At 34.8% G+C, this 22,125-nt stretch overlaps 4 protein-coding genes across 8 annotated transcripts; 1 reads left to right on the forward strand and 3 right to left on the reverse strand.

Moving 5' to 3' along the window:
- Positions 1–1,338: 1,338 nt before the first annotated feature.
- Positions 1,339–2,542, reverse strand: LOC100305788 (uncharacterized). Its single transcript, NM_001249755.2, has 2 exons — positions 2,385–2,542; positions 1,339–1,769 (listed from the first exon to the last, which is right to left on the reverse strand). The coding sequence occupies exons 1-2, from the start codon at positions 2,476–2,478 to the stop codon at positions 1,453–1,455; spliced, it is 411 nt and encodes a 136-aa protein (NP_001236684.1). The 5' UTR covers positions 2,479–2,542; the 3' UTR covers positions 1,339–1,452.
- A 644-nt stretch (positions 2,543–3,186) lies between these two features.
- LOC100819088 (probable galacturonosyltransferase 6) lies at positions 3,187–8,457 on the reverse strand. Of its 4 annotated transcripts, none has more exons than XM_006588598.4 (8): positions 8,085–8,457; positions 7,945–7,979; positions 7,345–7,386; positions 7,070–7,217; positions 6,676–6,958; positions 5,495–5,852; positions 4,740–5,255; positions 3,187–4,372 (listed from the first exon to the last, which is right to left on the reverse strand). In XM_006588598.4, exons 1-8 carry the CDS (start codon positions 8,194–8,196, stop codon positions 4,109–4,111), a joined length of 1,758 nt encoding a protein of 585 aa, XP_006588661.1. In that variant the 5' UTR covers positions 8,197–8,457; the 3' UTR covers positions 3,187–4,108. The 4 variants fall into 4 exon arrangements, with proteins under 4 accessions (XP_006588661.1, XP_006588660.1, XP_006588659.1 ...); XM_006588597.4 differs by having other exon boundaries at positions 6,676–6,964; XM_006588596.4 differs by having other exon boundaries at positions 7,070–7,223.
- Positions 8,458–11,695: 3,238 nt separating this feature from the next.
- On the forward strand, positions 11,696–17,604 carry LOC100778462 (E3 ubiquitin protein ligase DRIP2-like). 2 transcript variants are annotated; one of them, XM_026123959.2, is made up of 8 exons: positions 11,696–11,957; positions 12,108–12,265; positions 12,951–13,050; positions 14,354–14,684; positions 14,838–15,280; positions 15,411–15,461; positions 16,484–16,556; positions 17,134–17,541. In XM_026123959.2, the coding sequence occupies exons 2-8, from the start codon at positions 12,148–12,150 to the stop codon at positions 17,305–17,307; spliced, it is 1,290 nt and encodes a 429-aa protein (XP_025979744.1). In that variant the 5' UTR covers positions 11,696–11,957; positions 12,108–12,147; the 3' UTR covers positions 17,308–17,541. The 2 variants fall into 2 exon arrangements, with proteins under 2 accessions (XP_025979744.1, NP_001242770.2); NM_001255841.2 differs by having other exon boundaries at positions 11,801–11,957; positions 12,069–12,265; positions 17,134–17,604.
- Positions 17,605–20,441: 2,837 nt separating this feature from the next.
- Positions 20,442–20,996, reverse strand: LOC100815700 (PRA1 family protein F4). Its single transcript, XM_003536873.4, has one exon. The coding sequence runs from the start codon at positions 20,994–20,996 to the stop codon at positions 20,442–20,444; it is 555 nt and encodes a 184-aa protein (XP_003536921.1).
- Between the last annotated feature and the right edge of the window lie 1,129 nt (positions 20,997–22,125).

The raw sequence follows: 22,125 nt of genomic DNA on the forward strand, positions 1-22,125 counted from the left end.
AATTCATTAAAAAAATAATCATGTATAGGAACTTATTAAATAATTAGAGGAAGAGCTTCGTGACTCCTAATAATCAGGAATGTATCTGACTCACCTCTAATAGGAGATACATGTGCTTTTTTAAAAAAACTATATACCAATATTTCAAATCAATTACGAATTCAAAATTAATTCTAAAAAATTTTCCAACTTAAAATTAAATATATAAAAATATATTTTTAAATCAATATCTAACTTACAATCAATTATCTAAATTGAAATCAAACACGCACTAAATTAGTTCTTCAAATTACATCAATGTTATCATTTATCATATTTATTTAAAAGACTCGTTGAATATTAATAAATTTATGTTGTTAAAATTTAAAAGATTTTATTTATTAAAAAAATTGATACATATGAATTTGAAACCACTTTATAAATTTTAGAAAGCATTAAAAAAAACTTAAACAAACGGATCTGCATGTCATATCAAAACCAAGTCTCTAAGGCTCCACATTCCACTTTATTCTATTTCTAATGAGGCTTGAACTTTTTCAACAATAACAACATCAACATATTTCATTTTTCTACTACTATCAAATTCTCCCGCAATATCTGTTGTTGCATTGAACTCATGGCAGAGCTTGAGGGCATCTGTACAACACTCCAAATTACTCATTTCAAGAAGAAAATAAGTCAGTTAATCGGCTAGTAAACTATGGGCATTAGCATTAGCTAATGAGAGGCCCAAACATGTTTGATGATCTTCCTCTTGGGTTCGGATTCTTACTTTGACACGATTTCGTTGGTGCCAAATTTCCTCGTTGCATAGTTGTTTACTTTAATGTTTAGAGCCTTTGTGCCCCTAGGAAAGAAGAAAAATATTGAATCTACCCCCATCTTAGGCACGAATGTTCATGAGTCATAACTTATTGCAATCAACAGTTATATGCACATATTTTATCTTTTAAATTACACTAATTTATCTTCTAAATCACATCTACTGATCTACACTTTAAAGCCAAATTCATACATAAAATGGATGGCATAATGATGAGCCTTAGACGCAATCGCCAATGATCATAGACCTTAGCAATTGCAGCTAATCCAGAAAAACAGATGCAATTGGTCTAGTGATTGGGAGGACGAATACAAAATACTTGGCTTGTACTTTAACTCGATTCTTGGTTAATTGTGTTTTGGGGAATTCATATATAGATTCTTTAAGGCTTAAGCATCACAATTGCTTTTTCTACTCGTCCATTTGCTAGGTATCGGCACATTGCGTGTTAGTGTTATGAATTTAAAACAAACAACTGAAACAAGTAGAAGCAAAGAAGATTGGGAGTTGAAAGAAAGAAGAGGAAATTAACCACACTGGTTTTTTTTTAACAACACAGAAGATGAGTGGACTCTTTGCGATTTCTAGAATCCATCATCATCATCACCCACCCTACAACCCAGGATATTTTAAAGGGACAGTCCTGATTCTTCATCCTCTTCAAGAGAGGAAGTGTAGACAAAATAGAGAGCCCAGATGAGTCCGAAGACGCCGAACAGGATCCAACCGAGAAGGTTGTTGCTGAGGCCGAAGGGTAGCCCGGTTCCTTCAGTGCTAAGTCTCTCATCCACCAAGGCCATGGCTGGGCCTGACATGGCTGCGGCGCTGGCCGCTGCCATCAAAGATGCCCCCATCCCCAACATGCTTGAGCTGCTTTCCTTCACAGAAGAAGGCTTTTCCTCCATGGAGCAACTCACTCTTCCCACCTTACCCATTGCTGGCAAACCTATATAAATACACAACTGAATCCTTAAGGAAGAGAACATAAGTTATGAACTCAGAATGCAAGTTTACATTCTCATTTCAGCACAAACCACTACTGTATATAATAAAAATGTCCAACTCAGTGTTTTGTGAGTTTTATGTAAACTTCTACGAATAAAAAAAACACCATTATAATAAATTTACAATAACTACCTTAAAATGTAATTGGGAGTAAGAAGGTGATTTTGTGATTGGGCGAAAGATCATAAGGGTTTTGGAATGATAAAGAAGTCATGAATTCGAATTTTCCACTAAGATACCAGACTAATTATTAACATTTGTCATAAAAAAATAATGTAATTAGATTGATAGCAGATAACCGTTAAACTCTTTTAAGAAAATGGTTGATTGATCAACCAACATCATCCATCAACCAAACACGTATCTTAAAATTCTCATACTATATAATCGCTCTCAACATTCCTTTATCCCTTTCTTTTCTTTTTTTTATCGTCTTATTGCATCACATGTTGAAGAAATATCAGGCATTGAAAGAGCTTATATATATTTTACTTGTGTTCCAGAAAGATGATTGTCCTATTTCATAATGGCAAATTAGAAAGAGAAGATAACTAACCAAGAACGGGAGATGAGAACCCAAGAGAACGTTTTTGCACTAGACATGCGCGGGTGATCGATGGGGTTGTGATAGCAGCGGAGATGGTTGCCATTTTCTTCAGTAACTATGGATGATTATCGAAATGAAATGATACAGAGTATGACTAGGCTACTTACACAGATTTCTTCCTAAGCTTAACGTTAAAACTAATATCATCGCTGCGAAGACAATCCTATGCACCACAAAACATGGATAGATTCTTGGCCCCATGTTAGATATCCTTATCTGCAGCAATCCAATGATTTTCATCCATGTGTCAAATGATCGGTTTCATGACCAATATTCCCCTCACACAATCTAAGGTGATGTTTGGAAGTTGTAACAATTTTTTTTTCCGGAATAATAATAATTATTTTATTTCTTTCAAATACATTCACGCACTGAGCTTCTTCCCTCTCTCCACAGAAATAATTAGAGCGGAAGGGAATAAATAATAGACAACAATAATTAGAAATAAGAAACTCAAACAAATTGCAGTGAAAAAAAAAACTCAAACAAACATAATGTCAATTGGTTGTGAATTACACTTCCTATTTAATATATATATATATATATTCTAACATTCAATCACAAATTAATATATATTGATTTTTAATTGCTTGATTATGTCAAATCTTTTACATAGAGAATATATTCTATCATATTATAGATGCAAAATACTAGTTGTATTTGCTAATGATTAATCTTTATTAAATAATTTAATAATCACTTTTAATAAGATATCTCCCTTTTAATCATGTTATTTTTATCCGCACATTGATTGATAGTGTAATATCCATTAAACTCATTTAACAATTCTCACACATGATTTTATAAATATTAATAACTTCCCTCTGAAAATGTATAATTAACTTTCCTCTCAAAATACCTGAAAATTTCCCTAGAGTACCTTCCAAAAACTAGAGGGATCATGACACATCCACATGAAAATAAAATAAAAATCAGCATCTCAAACAAATAGTAACTCGGTATAAATGGTAATAATAGGCCTGCCTCTTCCTCCACTGTGATTTCTGAGCCTTCCTAATAATACCCTCCTGTCCAATTTAACTTCTGATATTCCATAACTACCAGAGAAAAGAGAATGAAAAACAGCTAGATCTTGGCTATGGGAAACACTATGTAGAGAAGTGGTCATTCCTTTCCACTTTGTAAAGACTAGAGATCAAATCATCCTCACGGAACAATTCAAAACACAGCCGTAATCTCTAATTTGGAACTTTGTTCTTCAAATAGGCCAGCTCCCAGTCGACGCATGGAACTAACGATTTGCCTCCAAATTCACATTAAAATCTCTCAAATAACACAAAAGAAAGTATGAGTTGCTTCAGCATGAATCACATCCGGGGGCCTTGTGACAGCCCAACCAAAATACACACTAAAGGGCAAAGAATGTTGGCATAAATTAAGAGACGCCAAAGATTATATACACAACAACAACCAATTGCATCTGCAAGCAGGTAAAATGCACGTCACTGACTCTTCATCTTGATTGTAAGTTGTAACGATAAATATGCTAAGTTTCGAGAAAGAAGTGCATGGAAATTTTGGGGTGGTCAGAGATATGGAGAACTTTAATCGATTGCAGAAATATTAACGTGAAGAAAGTCATGAATGTGCCATCAAGCTTGTCGACAACAGAATCCCCGTCATGTCAGGTAGAGGGAACTTTGAATTTTGAACTATGCCTGGAGATTGCACTGTTGCAAAAAAATGTTGTCAAAATTCAAGAATTTGGTCCAATAACTTTTATATCTTCCCATTGCAATATCCAGCCACGGCTTCCTAAGCCCATCATAGTGTATAACGGAAGCCTGCTCAATCTCATTTCGATCAACATCCGAACTATAACCAAGGCCAAGAACATGCCACTGTCTATCCAACAACTCTGTCTTATTATAGAAAGTCAGCCAGCCTAAAGGTAGACTTCCAATGTTCCACAAACCCTGCAACCGTTAACCCAGACAAATACATTAGACAATTTTATTTTAAAAAATGAAGTTATTGGGGAAAGAAAAGACAAGTTGCTCTAACAAATTAACATTTCTGCTCCATCTCAAACAGTAATTTGAATGATAAGACATATTCCCTAATGTGATTCAACCGCCAAATTAGATACATGAAGAAAACGCCAATTTGAAATGCAAATCTAAATGCCATGGTGATATAAAATCTTTGACCTGATAATAGTCTCTATTTCAGGTCATTCATATTCAGAAGAGTTAAGGACATTTACTTGGAGAAATTTGATTGGGCTATATAATATAGAAACACCACAAAATTAGTACAAATAAAGACATTTTTTAACCATACCATTTGCACATAATTCTGATAGACAGCAGTTAAATTATGTCTCCTCCACTGTTGCAAATCAAACAAGTTCATCCCAAAGGCCCATGTGCAAGCATTGGCATCAAACCGCTTTCCAATTAATGGATCTGACAAGTTTATGAACATATCAATCCTATAAAATGGGATTTTTCCTTCCTGACAAGTTCCAACTGCTCCAATTACGTTTCCCTTCATATTGATATTCCATAGTTCACTGAGATCTTGTTGCACCACCACATCATGATCCAAAAGTACAATCTTATTTAAAGCAGGAAAAATGTCTGGAAGGTAGAAATGCAGGTAGTTCAGTTCAGAAGTGAATCTTGGATAGCTGGAATTATTTTCCTGGTAGGTATTGTACTTGGACGACCATTCAAAGTTGTCTATGCTCAGTATGTGGACTGTAGCTTTGGCAGGAGGATTTATTAAGAACCACATTGAGATTGCTGGTAAGTTGAGTGATTTGGTCAATACATGGAAAACAAGTTTCTCCTGTTCCTGCAATTTGGAAATCATTGTCAATCTTTCTCGCCACTTATATATACAGACTTAATCGTTTGCATTGGAGATTTGTAGTCAATAATGAGAACTGTTAAGAATTATAGGTTTATGGAATAATGGAAAAAGAGTGACAACGAAAACATCAGCTCAAAAGTAAAATTAAAGAGTGGCAGTGTTAAAAGAAAAAAACAAAATAAAAGGAAGCTAATCCACATAATAAAAAAGGTATTATTTACCTTGGCAGTAGAGATAGTAGAATTAACAACCGCTGCACATGCCAGAACATTGTCAGAGAAGACAGCATAATGATAAAGGTCAGGATGATAAATTTTATTTTCATTTGGAAGCTTTCTCTCCTCAGGCCTCAAGGCAAAGTATTCTGCAGTCAACCGCATAGAAAGACAGTGTAGGCCTTTTGGGGCAGTCCTTGCAGCAAGATGAACAAGATATGTTGCTTGATGTCTCTGAGAACGGACTTGCTCTTCAGCCTGACGCAGCATTGTATGAAGCTTAGCACCCACAGCAGAGCAGTCTGGGAAAGCACGATAGACTTTAGACAGGGAAGCCTCCATGTGTCTCATTTTCTGCAAAGCACTGTGAACTTTGCGTGTTTTCAGATTGAAAAATATTGTCAACTTTTGTTAACAATTTATTTCACATCAAATTTCTACATGAATTTTTTTCTATATGATTATTTTTGTACTGGAAAATAAGCTATCACTACTCACTACTTGCTAGTTTCTAACGTATTATAAATTTATAATTTGAATTTTTGAGAAAAAACTTGTGTGCTGGTCCTGGAAAAATAAAAGGTTTCTTAATGTCATCTTTCCATTTCTAAGTCCCTCAATTAAATCCTCCTTGTACATTTAATTAGCTTCAACTAATCCTTCTGTATAACCTATATATATGCTCAGTCAGTGATGAGGATAGGAAGGACCAGCATGAAGCAAATTAAAATAAATAAAGAACGCAAGGATTCAAGTATTCAACTGAAAAAATTAAACTCCGCCTATGGTATCATTGCCGCTCCCAAGCCTGGGTAAACAAGGAGGGTTGTGTTAGACCCTTGGTAGTCAATGTAAAGCTCGTTGATATACCAAACATGGATCATCCATGACATATTTGAGGATTTGGTCTTTAACTGAACCCGATGGCATTGTGTGATACATGTAGCTAACCTCACCTGATGAGATAATCAGATTGTAATAGCTTTCGGTGTTGTATTCAGTTGAGAAAATTAGCAATCAACATTGTGGGGTGAAATGAAGTGTCAAACATACATTTTACAAGGACCAACCAACACATTAGTAATTTTCATTTGAAATTTCTAGATTGTAGTAGTTAAACTGTTAAAGGGTTAAATACACTCTTTTCTGAACTAAATGCAAACATAGACTTACATAGGAAATTTTACCTCGTTGACAGATCCGAATCCTGGGTGGCTTCTCCAACTGCTAATTCCATCTCTCTCGTTAGCTGCTCCAAATCCCTCAAGCGTAAATTGCTGCTTGGTGGTGCAATTTTCAAGTATGCTTTGGCTAAAATAACTTGATCCTTAATCTCTTGAACCTTCTTATTTGTAACTTGAATATTCTTCTCTGACATTCTCTGTGAATCATGTATGTTCCTACCTTGAGCCATGAAGGATAATTCATTCTGCTGAGCTCCCTGGCGTTGTCCTTTATCTGGGTTGAATCCTGAAACTTGACAATAGTGCACACTTCAGCCAGTCCCACATAGTTGATTACTTAAGTGGCATTACGTAAGCCCAAAAGTAAATAGTAAAATGTAAACCTATATATACCAACCATTTCTTTCCAAAGTGGTAGTTCTGTAACCTGCAATTCCAGATTCCTTAAAATCATTATTCTTTTCTGAATAGTAACTAATTGTTGAAGCAAAATCCTTTTCCGTATAAACAACTTGATTTGGCTCTTCTAATCCGTCAGCACCTTCCTGAATCTCAAAAACAGGCCGAAAATCACAAATTATATTCAAAATTATTTATCTGTCAATTCACTTGGGAAAGAAAACAAGAATTTAACGAAAAGAGGAAAATTCATTATCAAATATCCTGTACTACCTGTTCTACAGCATTTAACTTCAAAGTATCTCCCCTGTATGTCTGCAGCGAAAAACAAATAAATACATAAAATAAAATAAGGGACAAAACTTATATATAGTTCCAAAGTGCTATTGGTGTCATTCTCCAATAAGAATTGGAGATTTATCTCTGTAATACACATCAACATTTGATGGAAATCTCATTATGCAAATTATTGATGTGAAACTCCAATTCTGATCAGAAAACAACACGAAAAAACACTTCTCGAGTTGTATCTAAGTTATATCCCAAAATAAATTCAAGTTCCAAAGCAGAGCGTAGAGTTCAACTGGCTGCTTTGAAAGCAGAATATATTTTCCTCCACTAGAAATAAATGAATCCGAAGTATACAGATTATCCACAACTAAAATCCGAGAGAGAGCGAGAAATTCCATTGACTAGTCCACTCACCGACACTCGAAATTAAAATTAAAATCTACTAAAAAAAAAAGAAGCTTAACTACATTTTCTCCAGCTCAAACTCATTCCTAGAAACCAAGAACAAGGTGAACGAGAAACACGTTCCAGCAAAAAAAACAAAGAAATAATCAGTTCAAGCTCGAGAATCAGAAATCTTACAGCGCGATATAAATCTTCGAGAAACTCTCTTCTCCCTGAAACGCCGGTCACAGAAACGCACATAATCAATCGGAGAAGTGATAACATGAGTGATAAAAAATGCAAAGCGGCATTGCAGTTTGCATCATGAGAGAGATTACCGAGAAGAGTGAGAAGGTTGAGGCGGTGAGAGACGAAGACGAGAGGAGCGACGACGGAGAGAAAGAAGAGAGAGAGGAGGAGAATCCTCTGGCAGAGACGGATTTTGCTCATTGGTGAGTGTGGTTCTTCTTCTTCTGGATCCTTCTCGAGAAGAAGAAGTACATTACATTTCGCAGATTCAGATCCCGGAGAGGATATGATAGTTCCACCGGAATGAGCACGTACGTAGGATTTCACTTACTCTGTGTTTACCGTGTTACTGTTAGCGAGACAGAGAAGAAAGATATACAGAAAGTGAGAAAACGAAGCTTAGCTTTATCCATGTTTATCGTTCCGACACGGCTGTGTCAGCTAACCTGTGACAGTCGGTGAGAAAGAGCCAAGTCAAGTTAAATTGACCATGAAAGTTACTTTTTTTATATAAAAATAAAAGCATTATATTTATTTTATTTTATTTTCTAAAAAATAAATTAAAATAATAAAAAATACTTCTTTATTTTTATATTTTTTAGAACAAAATAAATTGGAATTTTTCAATTAAGAATAATAAAAGCAAACAGAAAATTGGATCCGTACGTTGCAAATTAAAAATAAAATATCCTGCTGTAAAATAGTTGAGTAATTATTTTTTAGAAAGTAAAAAGTAGAATTGATTAATATTTATCTATAAACATTTAAAAATATATATGAGATATCATTTAAAATAGTTCATGACTTTTTGTTTATAAAATAATTCATTATTTTAATCAGATTTTAATTTCAATTATCTTATGATTATTTTGAAAAGTTAAAATAAACATATAGACATTTTAAAAGTGATTATTTTTTAAAAAATAATTTTCATGAAAAAATGTAAAAAAATGTCAAATATTTCTTTTTAAAACATGTCTTAATTTTTTAAAATTATTTTTCCTTTTCTATGATCATAGATCAAATATAATAAACAATTTCAAGTATCTTGAGATTACTTTTTGAAAATAAAAAAATGATTAAATCTTTAACTGGAAATCAAAATATAATATCATTTTTAAAGGTAATTTGAAATAATGAATTTAGAATAACATATACTCCAAATTTTGAATGTTAAAAATAAATTCAACATACTCTTATTAGGATCCTAATATCATGTTATTTGATTAAAACATACTTTCATATCATTATTATCTTATCTTATCTTGCTTTATCTTACCTAAACTTTATTTTAAGGTTGTTTCTATTTAAATTATTAATATTTAATAGTATTATATTATATCATATTTTTCTTGTTGTTGCTTCTAATACTACATTGTTACTATTGTTGTTGTTACCTTGGTGTTAGAAACTAATAGGAATGAGATAGTAAGAGAACAATCAAATTAAACCTAAAGAGGGACTAATCCCATAAGTCACGACTCACCCCGTGTCTATGAGAAAGGAAAAAAAATAAGAATTAGGTTTACTTGTTACAAAATAAAAAAGATAGCAAAAACAGAAAAGGATGGGCGAGCAAAAAAAGAAGAAAAACAAGAGTTTGGAAACTATGTTAGAGCTTACCTTTATGCTTTCTCGTATGACTCTTTTACCTTTCATATGCTTTTTCTTTCATATTTACTTTTACCTTCATTCCCACCATGCCTCTAATATTAATGATAGGGTTTATAAAACGTGTTAGAATGAACTATTTGAATAAACACATTGATTGTATTTTTGGATTGAATTTCATGAATTAGTGGTTAAGCATGTTAGCAATCATGTTTTCCTATGTATCCTGTGATTTGTAATGGTTGGGATAGGTTAAGCATTGACTGTATGAGTTTAGAGGGAGTATTGAAGTGTTTAGAAACCTTTAAGGAAGATGGTTTGTGCAAAAATCACAACTTTGTGTAGAAATCACAAATTTCATAAATTGCAAATATTGGGTAATGAGTTTAGGACAATTTTAGGAGAAATTTGCTTAAACAAATTTGGCTCGCTTAAGCAAATTTTAGAAGTTGAATAGTCCTTAGATGCCTTCATAAGAAATGTAGCTTTAGAGTTAGCTAGCCAATGACTTTGGTCTCACCCAAAGATAAGGTCCAGAACTCAAGATATGGTGGTTTTACTTAGCAAGGGTTGAGAGTTGTCAAGATTATGTGGTAAGTTTTCCTTTTTCCTAATTTTATAAATTATGGATGATAAAAATAGATCTTAAGGTTAAATAAAAGTTATAGATAATTGTCTTAGCTTTTAAATAAAATGAACATTAACTTAATAGAATTAGTATAACCCTAAACATTACTATTACACTTAATGAAAGTCATGCTTAAGTGAGGAGAATATGACAATATGTTATATACGAATCAAAATGGGTATGCATGATGCTAATTTTTGAACTATATATATGTACGTGATTAGTGTATATTCTGAAATGTATGATGGTAAATGTATAAAATCCCGAAAATCTTGAGAATAAGTTTGCTTGTGGCCTTCTGAATATATACATTGCATGAGTCTTGTAATAGAGATTGAGAATGAGATGCAATTGGATACCTTTAGGGCAGGTGACCTAACCTATGAGATGGCAAGAATGGACTTGAGTGGTATGTTAGTAGTGAGTAACCTAGCATGTGAAAGGTAAGAATGGGCTCACTATTTGCAATGGAAGTCCAGTGGGACTAGTGTTTACTTTGAGATGTGACATAATCATAACATTTGAAAGTTGATGAATATATATGGATCAAATATAACATATTGTCATATTCTCCTCATTTAAGCGTAACCTTCGTTAAGTGTAATAATATTGTTTAGAGTTATACTAACTCTATTAAGTTAATATTTATCTTATTAAGATATGATGGGGGTTATGAAAAGTTTAACTTGGACCTTAGGGTTTTCAAAGACTTGGTGTGGAAGCTCCAATGACATGAGTTGATCCCATGGAGTTACAACCTACTTGTAAAGTTGGATATTGTAGTCATATGTAAGGTATCGATGTTGATGACATTTTTTATGGATAGACCAACACTCTTAGACTATTCCTTTAAGTTAGATATGATAAAATATGTGCATTGAGTAGAGTTTGATGGACAAGACATACATATGCATAATGTTACAATATAATGTGTTGGATTGTGTTATGAGATTATGTGAACTCAACCTCTCAAGATCTTAGTATCTAGTTGGTGGAAGTTCATCACTCTTTTTCATTGAAATTGAAGATCTCAATTCATTTTATCCTTATTATATTGATAAACTTTTTCTATTCGTCTAACCAAATATTGTCCTTAACATTTTTTTCTCTCCTCAACTATTATATTGTTTATTTTCTTTTGCTTTTTAGTTTGAGAAGGTGGTGACACAAGTTAACTTGGAGTTAAAGCTAAATTTTGTGAATTTAATATTTCAATATAATATATGTTATTTTAATTTTAATAAGGGACTAAAAGTGCGGCAAAAAAAAGAGTAATACAAAAAAAAAATTAGAAAGAGCGAGGCGCAGGTACACCAACCCCGTGATGCACGCGAGCGCAGATAAACCAAACCCCCCTCCCAACACTGCGCTCACACGTAATCTAGTAATCTAGCTAGAGTGCGCATCTTAAAGTAGGAGAGCGCCACGGTGCACGTTATCTCCGCCTCCGACATCACTCTCCATCTGTTTCTGTTCGAACAAAATAAATACAAGGTTTCTTTTGAGAGAAAAAAGAATAATAATAATAAAAAGACAAACCTGTTTGTGAGAGCGTTGGTTAATGCCTTTTTTTCCTCTCTCGATTGAGATCAACCTCAACAACACCAACGCTGTCCGAATCCAACAATAAGTTCCACCTAAATCCACGTCCAATCTCACCGACCCATCTCGTTTAATTTTTCTTAACACTCTTCACCGATCCTCACATGGCTACACTACTTAGGTCCCTTTTCTTAATTCCTTTCTATCTATGCCACATAGTAATATGTTATTATCTATTTAGCGTTTGATTGTTGATTTTGGTTGTATGTGGTATATGGTGGTGTTAATGCAGGTGATTATTGTAGCTAAGTGGACGTAAATTTGCATGCAGTGATAAGATAGGATTGATATACGTGGGTGAGTGAAGGTTGATGAAGATGAAGAGGTTGGTGAAAGTGAAGAGGGATGCGATTGCAGCATGCATGACTTGCCCGCTCTGCAATAAGTTCCTCAAAGAAGCCACTGCTATTTCTCTTTGCCTTCATACGTGTAATTAACCGCTTTTCCTCCTTCTTAATTCATCTTTTCTATACGAATATGACTCTTCTAATATATATATTCGTTCCCTTTTGTTATTCCCCCCCCCCACATTCTCATGTGAATTTTCTCTAATTTTGATTGTTTTCTGCGTTTTAATTTCCCTTTCATGGGGGTGGTTATTGCGTTTTTTCCATTTGGTTTTGCTGCTTCTTTTACTCGCGATGGGGGCGTATTTGGTATTTGTTTAATTATTACAGATAAGGGTGTTTCGTGTTTGGTAATTAAATGCTTTTGAAAATTCTATTTTCACTCCTATGTGTAGCCATGTCACACACCATCGAGAACGTGATTGTGAGCAGTACTGTGACTATTTTCTTGTGTCTTCACTTTTCTAGTGTTGTTTTAGCTTATAAACATCACCTATCCGTTTCTTGCATTTTAGTGCCTAAAAAGATATAATAGGAAATCAATCGTATTCAAGTCTACAAACCATTCAATAGAGGCCTTTCTTAATTTACTTATTTTCTTATGCCAATAAGACTTAGGAGTATATATTGTATGGAACTATGCCTGATGGTTTTTCCCCTGGACAATTTTCAAGCTAATTGTTTAGAGTTCGATGATGTAAAATTTGTGTTCCTTGTGAATGCTTTATAGGTGACTAGACATATTGATCCTATGGAATTTTATACAGTTTGCAGGAAGTGCATTTATGACAAAATTGCAGATGAAGAATTGGAAAATTGTCCAGTATGCAACATTGATTTGGGCATTGTTCCGCTCGAGAAAATGAGGTCAGTTCCTTCAGACAATTTTGTGACTCACCCCTCTCTTGTTGTACCTTTTCTTCAAAAAGAAGAGAGAGGGGGGGGGGGGGGGTAACTATAAAAACCCCTCTCGTCTATTTTGACATGGTTGTGAGTTGTTAAATATGCATGAAAGGTGTTGATTTAACTTGGTATGTTGTACCAACAAGAGATTCTGTTTTGCAAGTCAATTATCATTTAAAGGCTGCTAAAATAGAGATGTAAGATAGAGCATTTCTTTGAAGAAACAAATATATTGTTGATGTGTCTAGATGTGCACTGTAAAGCTGTCTAATGCCACTGATTGCTCAAACATTTAGTGAAACCCCATAGAGAAAGAAAAAGGAAACAAACAGGTGTATTAGATTGATCATGCTGCAACTAGATCTTCCACTAGGTTGGTATCATGCCGCAATTGCAACAATGAGAACTGTTTATGTTATGATGGTGCTATCAAGATAAAGTCATTGATTTCTTAAATTTATGAAAACTTGCTCCTGAAAAATCCACTTGTGGCATCTTAATAACTTGTCATAACATACATGTATGTGCACTATAACATCCAGGGAAATAAAATACATTCAGTTTGACATCCATAAATATTTTACCCAACTGTTTTTATAGTATGTATGCAGTTTAACTTCTGAATTTTTTCCATTCATACATTTCATGTGTCTGATATTTCGCAAGAGAAAATATCAAAGTATTTAAGATGTATGAAACCAAAAATTAAACCAGAAGAAAATTTTAACAATCGTACTTTACCTTCATTAGATTGCTTTTAATAAAAGAGTGAATTACACTAACACCCCTATGGTTTCTTGAGATTGCACACACACTCCCTACTTCTTTTGATGTTTACAGCAACCTCCCATCGGGATATGCAGTGTAATATTTTCAAACAATCAAGGGGTATCGGTGTAATAATTTTCAAAAACTTAAGGGGGTTAGTGTAGGAGTAAAAGAAAGGAGAGTTATAAGGTGAAATTTGATGAAATCTCAAGGAGTGTCAGTGTAATTTACTCTTAATAATTTATCATCTGAAATATTAGCTGGAATCAGAATAAGGAGGAACAGCATAAAAATAGTTCTAATCCAATTAATAGGATTGAGAACTGTCTCAGGCAGATATGATAAACTGGTAAAACTTAAGAGGGGTAAACTTTTCACCACTAGTATTTATATGTATGGCTTTGACATTGAAGCACACAGCTAAGTTTCTGTTAAAAAAATATTTTTTCTCTTTTAATTTGTTTCATGATAAGTTACATGTCTTGGTTCCTATTACCAGGCCAGATAACATTTTGCAAGATTTAAGGAACAAAATTTTCCCTTTCAAAAAAAGAAAGGAGAAGGCACCTGTATCTGTCTCCTCAGCACTATTACCAGCTAGAAGAAAGGAGAGATCACTTTCATCTTTGGTTGTCAGCACTCCAAGGGTATGTACACAGTCAACCATGACAGGAAGAAGAACAAAACCTGCAAGAAAGGCTAGTGGCCTGCAGGGATCTAGTTTCTCCATTGAGAAGCTCATTAAAAAAGAAGAGGAATTACTGGAAGATCACCAAGATAATTCATGCTCGCCTGACACTTCAAACAAGTCTGCTAAGAATGGTGGGCAGGTAGGAAAGGCAATCAGGCTGTTCTCATTGTGCTCGCCATGTCATATATGGTTCTGTTTACTTTGGTTTATTTTTTCATTATCTTGGTTCATTTGTTTTCTCTGATTGTATTGGAATTAGTTTGTAATGTGCTTGTACTTTTCATCGGTGTAGAGTTTGTCACCTTGTAAAAATAGCCAATCCATATGCAATAGAGAACCACAGAATGGTGCTGAACCACACGAAGCAAAATGGGATCTTTGGAAAACTTTGAATTATTTAGCAGAGGCTGCAAGTAGGAGTAAGCCTTTTAAGTCTAATGTGCAAGCATCTGATGCTAAACTAGAATCCATGAAAGTGACTGACAGTGATGCTAAAGTGCTGAAAGCCAAAATTAAGGAAAAGAAGCGCAAGGCAAAAGTCGAAGATGAAAAGATTATCACTGATCATGTCTCTTCTGATACAGCAAAACCCAACAAATTGCGAAGAGTTCGCCCAAGAAAGGAACCTGTTTTTGGAGAATCTAGAATATCACCTCAGGCTGTTCTGGATGCTACTGACAGAAATCTCTTATGGAATGATTCAATTTGGTTCTCCTTAGCAGCTTCTGAAAACCAGTGAGAAGACGTAGCTTTGCAATTTGAATTAACAATTTCTATCTTGAAATCCTGTAATAAATATATGCATTTCATAAATCATATTTTGAATATTTTTTCTATTTGTATTAATTTTGGACTAATGTTTCAGGGAAGGAGATGCACCTTTACCGCAAATTCCTTCAAATTATGTAAGAATAAAGTAAGTCCCTTCACATTTACTGGACCTCTGTACACACTGTCACTACTTTATTATATGCTTTTAAACAAAAATATTCTGCTTAGAGCAATGTAGGACATAATTCTCTATCTTTTTTTTCTTTCTAAATTGAATATGTGATTCTATACATAGGTATTCATAAATATTTTTGTTATGCCATCTGCACAGAGTAAATTTCATGCAACTTACTAAATCACATAAAAGGAAGTAATTGGTTTGACCTTTGGCTGATTGTACCTCAGTAGCAATGATTTATCATTCCATCAATTAGACAGGAAAATAAATCACAGAACATATGCAGATCAAGGTTGGTAGGACTGGGAGTGGGTGCTTAGACTTAGATGGAAGGCCCAAGATTTGGAGAGTATATGTTAGAAGGAACCGGGGTGTAAAAAGAGGAGGTGAGGTGGGAAGTGGCGTAACTGTTTTGCCAAGTGCATGAGAAGGGTATTGGGATATATAGGGAATGATTAGAAGAGGGAGGGGGTATCTTTTGGGATCATGAATTCTGTTATGATCAGAGGGCAATAGCCTTTCTGTAGGGGCCTAGCTCTGTGGCAGTTGGATTCATTCCTTCTGTATTTTATTTTCTGCGAATAATACAACTCATTCCCTGATTTACATTTTCATTTTGTTCCTTGTTTTCTGGTCCCTAACAAAGGTGATATGTAAGCTATTTTAGCATAACACTGTAACTATCCCAGGAAAAGAAAGAGGCCATGAATGCGTGAAATGATTGGCCACGTGGATTTTAAAGTATGCTTTCACCAATTCTACAGTCATATGGCCTATAGGCATGCTTCCCCTCCCCTCCCATCAGTAAATGTAGTACTAGCAGTATATGATGTCTTTCGTGTTCTCTCTTTGAATTAGTTTCTATTTACCCATCTGGAAATATGCCTGAGAAGCTGATTTTGCTTAATATTTGCTGCTCCTATGGCTTTTTAAATATAGATCTTACTGAGCTCTGATTTCTCATGTCTGTCTATTCATTTTGCTGACAGGAATGGAAGCATACCTGTCTCGTTTATCCAAAAATTATTAATGAAGAAACTAGGCCTGAATAGTGAGGATGAGGTAATTTCTTTGTTGGATATGAAATACACTAATGTAACTAGGGAATAGCTGGGCGTCAAAGACTAGTATCTTGGTGCTATACTTGGATTAATTTTCATCGAACCTTTGGTGTGTTCGAGCTAAGTAAATGTTGTGTTATAGCATCCACAATTTGATTGTCATTAAAGTTTTTCTGCTTGTCTCTTTAGCCATTGACATGTTGCGTTATTCTAAGACATGCACTTGTAATTATATTCTGAGACACTTTTCCCTATTACAATTGTGTGACAAGCCAGCTTCTATAAGCATCTTAATATTCATCTCTCATTTGATGGGGCAACAACTTAGCAGTGTCCTTTTAAGGTTTTATTTCATTGTCAATTTACTTATTATCCAGTCATGTTTTGGTATTTAACTGTACATAATTTGTGGTAGCAACTCAGAACCACATCACAACATCACTCTTTTTTGTTACTTTTGGTGCTTCTGGGGGTGAAAACTATTGCTAGTTGTTGGCTCTAATAATTTCAAAATAGGCAAACTGTGCTAGTCTACATGTTGCTCAGTACTAACTCTTCAAGTTACTTTTTTCTTGTAGGTTGAGATTAAATGCATGGGACATCCAGTGCTTCCTTCACTGCAGGTGCAAAACTTGGTTGACTCGTGGCTTGATATGGCGGCTTCAGGACATAGAATTCCAGCAACCATTGGATCCTCGGGGAAAGATTTTGTCATGATCCTAACCTATGGTCGGAAGGTCCTACACCCTTGATTGTGGTTCCCAGTTCTTCCCCTTTCACATTTTTATTATAGCATGAAAAATCGAAAACCTTCCCAGAATAATTGCTTCCTCGTCAACTGGCTTTCTTATGCCACTGTTGCCAATAGGAATGCAGTTATGAGGAAATCTCCTCTCCTGCTAGACTGTTGAATGTAGAGTAGCATGCCCTTTGTTTCTATACTTGTTGCGACTGATGGTTTCTTGAATATTTGACATTTCAATTTAGATAGCCTTTTCTTATTATTTTGACGCGAGTAGAGATATAGAAAAAAAAAGAAGTTTCTTTTGTGCTGAAACTCACAATGAATCAATGATCCTGACAAAGAAAAATCCACAATGGTAGCTTCTGATGTGTAGCAATTATATTAAAATTATGAACAAGTTACATTGATATCCTCCTGAGATTTTGTTTGGAAAATATTACAGTTACGTTACACGTACCCCTTTTAAAGTTAAAAAAACAGTCATTGTAAGGGGAAAAAACATATTCCCTGGTTTCTTTAAAGAAATAATGGATTTTCGCCTTTTTGGTTCAGGCAAGAAATTCTATTAAAAGCTAGGCATTACTCCATTTTTATTTTTTGGCCAAATAAAATTTAGGGAATGACGCAATATGGCCACATCAACCAGCACTGAAGTACATTCCATATTCCTGTGATTCATGGCCTCAGGCAGGTCAGCAATCATAAAATGAAGGATTTTGACAACAGCCCGTTGTTACACAAACGAAATTCTTTTTTTCCCTGACAACCCCCGTAGACCCTAACAATTTCTGGATTGATATGCAAAGCTTTGCTCGTACTGTTGCCGTCTGATTAGGCATGCATTTCCATTCTCAATTGGAAAGAAACGGCCGTTTTCACTCATCAAAAACAAATAAATTATGTCATAACCAATGTTTTTAAAATTGGATGGTGACTGAACCAATCAAGACATAGTTCATTGTTTCTAAAAAGGTCCGGTATTTTGGTCTTAACGAACTGATCATCAAACCGTTCCCGATTGAATAGGCCGGTCCAATCCGATGTTAAAAACCATGTCATAACAATGAAATACAAGCATGGATTCTCTCCCTGCTTTGTGAGATGTGCCATTAACTGGTAGGCATCTATCCATCTATTCATCAGATAAATATCTGAAAAAGAATTGGTAGTTCACTCTAATGGAATATAAAACTTGAGTTATGACAATTTCTTAACCATGTTTCTATCAGAAGGTGGTGATATAAAACCATTTATATGCCTTTACCAAATAGCACAAGTTATTGAAAGAGTTGATTCTTAACATGGTATTAGAGCCTTCACGCTCAAGTGCTCAATAGTTAAACAATTGCTATCCCATTTTTAATAATTAAGTTAAATTTCTGCACAAGATAAGGAGTATGCAGGTGCAAGCCCCTTACTTGAATAGACGTGAAACCAATTCCAGAAAAGCTAAAGCTTTTTAGGTAAAACCTCATGTTTATTAAACTTTTAACATGCCCTTTCAGACAAACTGTTGAACACTTAGTCGAAGACATGTAAATTTGAGGTTATATATCAAAGTTAAACCAACTCTCCTAATAACTTAAGCTATTAGATAGTGAAAAATGTGACGGGAAAAGACTAGAGAAAAGGACATGAAAAAGAATGAAGAGTGTTTGTATGAATATAATTCCCCTAAATGATTTTATGTAATTAACATGATTGTTCATTTTTCATAAATCTGTCGAGGCATAATTTTCAGGTGAAAGAATCGAATTTTCCGAATAGAATAGTCCAATCAGGAGGCAAGTGTGTAACAGGCTTTATAAGATATACCACAATAAAATATTATATGACACATGGAGATACCAGATAGTATACTAATTCTAGATAACCAAGAAATATTTTGGAAATTTAAGAGCCTGGTTTAGTTTGGGAGTAAAAATGTCAGTTTCATTTCCTGTTTTCACCCATTAATACAAAAATACTACCTTATTTTCACTCTATTCTTGTTTTTGAATAATAATTGCACAAGAAATAGTGAAAGGGAAGCTATAAAATGTTTGCACCATTTCTTATACACATTTAAAAACAAGGTGGCAATTTTATAGTTATAAGTAAAACAAGAAATGAAAACAAAAATGAAAAATGTTTTTTTACAAATCCAAATGACTCATGTGGTGTAAAAAACCAGAAAATCTATAATCAAATTCTGAGAAAAGAACAGAGTCAAAGAGTACTCAAGAATAAAAGAGGGAAGAGTTTCACTACTCAGTCTGATTGCATATGGTTTACAATCTGTTCCCATATACATGTTTTGTGAGATCAGATCTCAACTTCCACCCAACTAGCCAACTGACTAACCAAAAAGCGGCAACTAACATTGAGTAAGTTGTCAGCTAATTGCAGCTAAGCATTTAAGCAGTTACTTCGACATATTGTTCATCTAGAGAATGATGAATTGGGATTCCATGGTTCTCTATTCAATTCTCTCAAATGTTGTACACTTGCAGTAATTGACTCACAGCAGACTAAAACAGGCTCTGCAACACATCTTCGTAGCATAACACAAGCAAGTCTAATTCAACAAAATCGGATCTCTAAACAACAGCAACCCAAGCCACTCCAAAAAGCACAACATTATATTATATAATGTTCTTAATTTGATCATGATATTAATCTACTAAGAAAAAGAAAATGGATAAAGAGGGTAGCTAGCAAGCAGGATAGGAAACTTAAATACATATGGTCATTAAAACTAGAAACCACAAATGAATAACCAAAATGATTACATCTTCATTTACACTTGATATAAAATAAAAAACAAACAAATCTTACCAACTATTGCTAAACCTATTACAAATGCAAAAGCATACCAAATCAAACTAAACAATACATTGATTGGAACTCTAAATACACAAATTGAATGCTTCAACCTATGAAAGAATTTACATGAGATTCTAAAAACATAAGAAAAAGGGATCAAACAACAAGCAAAAAATCTATTCCAATTCCAAGCTAACAACACGGTAAGTAAAATCTATCATATGGACACAATTCACATTTCCGCATAACCAAAACCTCTATTTTCTTCAAATATATGCAACGCGAATAACACAAAAAACGATAAAACGAAAACGAAATCAGTTATATATCTCATAACTATATTCTAGTGGACCCTGTTCGTTTCGTAGGGCTACCACCAACAACCGAAACCAAACCTCCATCGGAAACTTCCAATTCCTCCACGTACAAATCGTCGGTGCTCCGAAGCGCCGCATGCACAGCCACCGCCGCCGCTGCGACGAGCAGCGCCACCACCACGTTGAGCCAGACGCCGGTGAGGACGAGGGCCGCAACGGTGACGGCGGTGAGCGCCGCGAGGACGAGGCGGTCGTCGAGCTCGTGGCGGAGCACGACGACGGGGCCGTCGCGGAAGAAGTAGAGGAAGAACCACGCGGTGAAGACGGCGAGGAACACGATGAGGGAGATAGGGTGCCAGAGGAGGCTGAGGAACACGACGAGGAGCACGGCCATGGCGTAGTTCACGCGGAAGTGGCCGAGGTTGCGCTTCACGCGGAGCGAGGCCTCGCCGAGGGTGTAGGGGCGCGTGAACGAGTGGAGCGCGAAGAACTCCTCCCATGGCCGGCGCGTGGCGAAGCCGGAGGGAGCGATTGCACGTGAGGTGGAAGAGGGTGAAGGGTTAATGAACGACATTGCGTCGAAGTTCGAAACCCTAATTCCCTAACCCTAACCGGAACGCGAAGATGAAGTCGGTGTTTCGGGTATGAGTATCGGGAACGAACGTGCTTGAATGTTGTTAGGTGCTTCGTGTCGTTTTGATGTAACCGCGTTTGTGACTGCGACTAAGTTCTGTTAAGTATTAAACTCAACGACGTTGGTAACGGGGTCTTGCCATCTATAATGGCGCCAAAAAGCCAAAAACATTAATTAAGTAGCTTTTGATTATTATTTGTTCGTTGATCATGATTTTAGTATCAATTGGCTCATCGTAAATAATAATTAATCTTTATCAAAAATTATATTTAAGATCAAAATTTAAACCTTAAATTGTTTAATTAAAAAACATAAATTACTATCACTTAAAGCTAATTATTTTGTTAGTTTTGACTACCATTTGTGTTATTTGAAAAAATAGTTTTTATATAATCTCTTAACATTTTTTTCGTAAGAAATTGATGGCTTATCTTATGTCAAGATTTTAACCAATCACAACATAAATATTAGTATAATTGTATATAGTGCTAAATAATGTCACAATCTGCGTCCATCTATAAAGTCGGGGCATGAAAGATTGTTGAGTAGTGAAGCGTTATGGCCCCATTGTGCATGTGTCGGCATGACAAGTGACCAGGTTTATGGCATCATATTTATTTTATTTATGGCTAAAATATAAGGAGGGGGCGGCAAAGAAAAAAAAATCAAATGCCTCAAACGATGTAGCAAGTATAAACTAATAGCTATTGTCTATTTTTTGACAGTATACTTAATAGTCTTGTTATCGTCTATAGTATTTTTTAGATTTCAGTTTTGGACTTATGTTCACCCTTTGTTTGATTTTGATTACTTCAAAAGTTTTTTGGTCGTAAAGCTTTTAGTTAGCTGAAATATTGCCAAACAATTGAAACTTTAACGTTTGGGATAAATAAAGGTCATCACTTTTCAACCTTTTTTTTTCTAAATAAATGAATTAATTAATTAAAACATGCATTTCAATCATGTCAATCTTGTATGATAAAACATAGATAGCTTCAGCTGTTGCGAGATACATATGTAATAATATAAAGCTCAGATGGTTTCACAGGTACATAAGATTGCAAGAGAG

Source organism: Glycine max, chromosome 10, assembly GCF_000004515.6.
Source record: "Glycine max cultivar Williams 82 chromosome 10, Glycine_max_v4.0, whole genome shotgun sequence".
Taxonomy (NCBI): domain Eukaryota; kingdom Viridiplantae; phylum Streptophyta; class Magnoliopsida; order Fabales; family Fabaceae; genus Glycine; species Glycine max.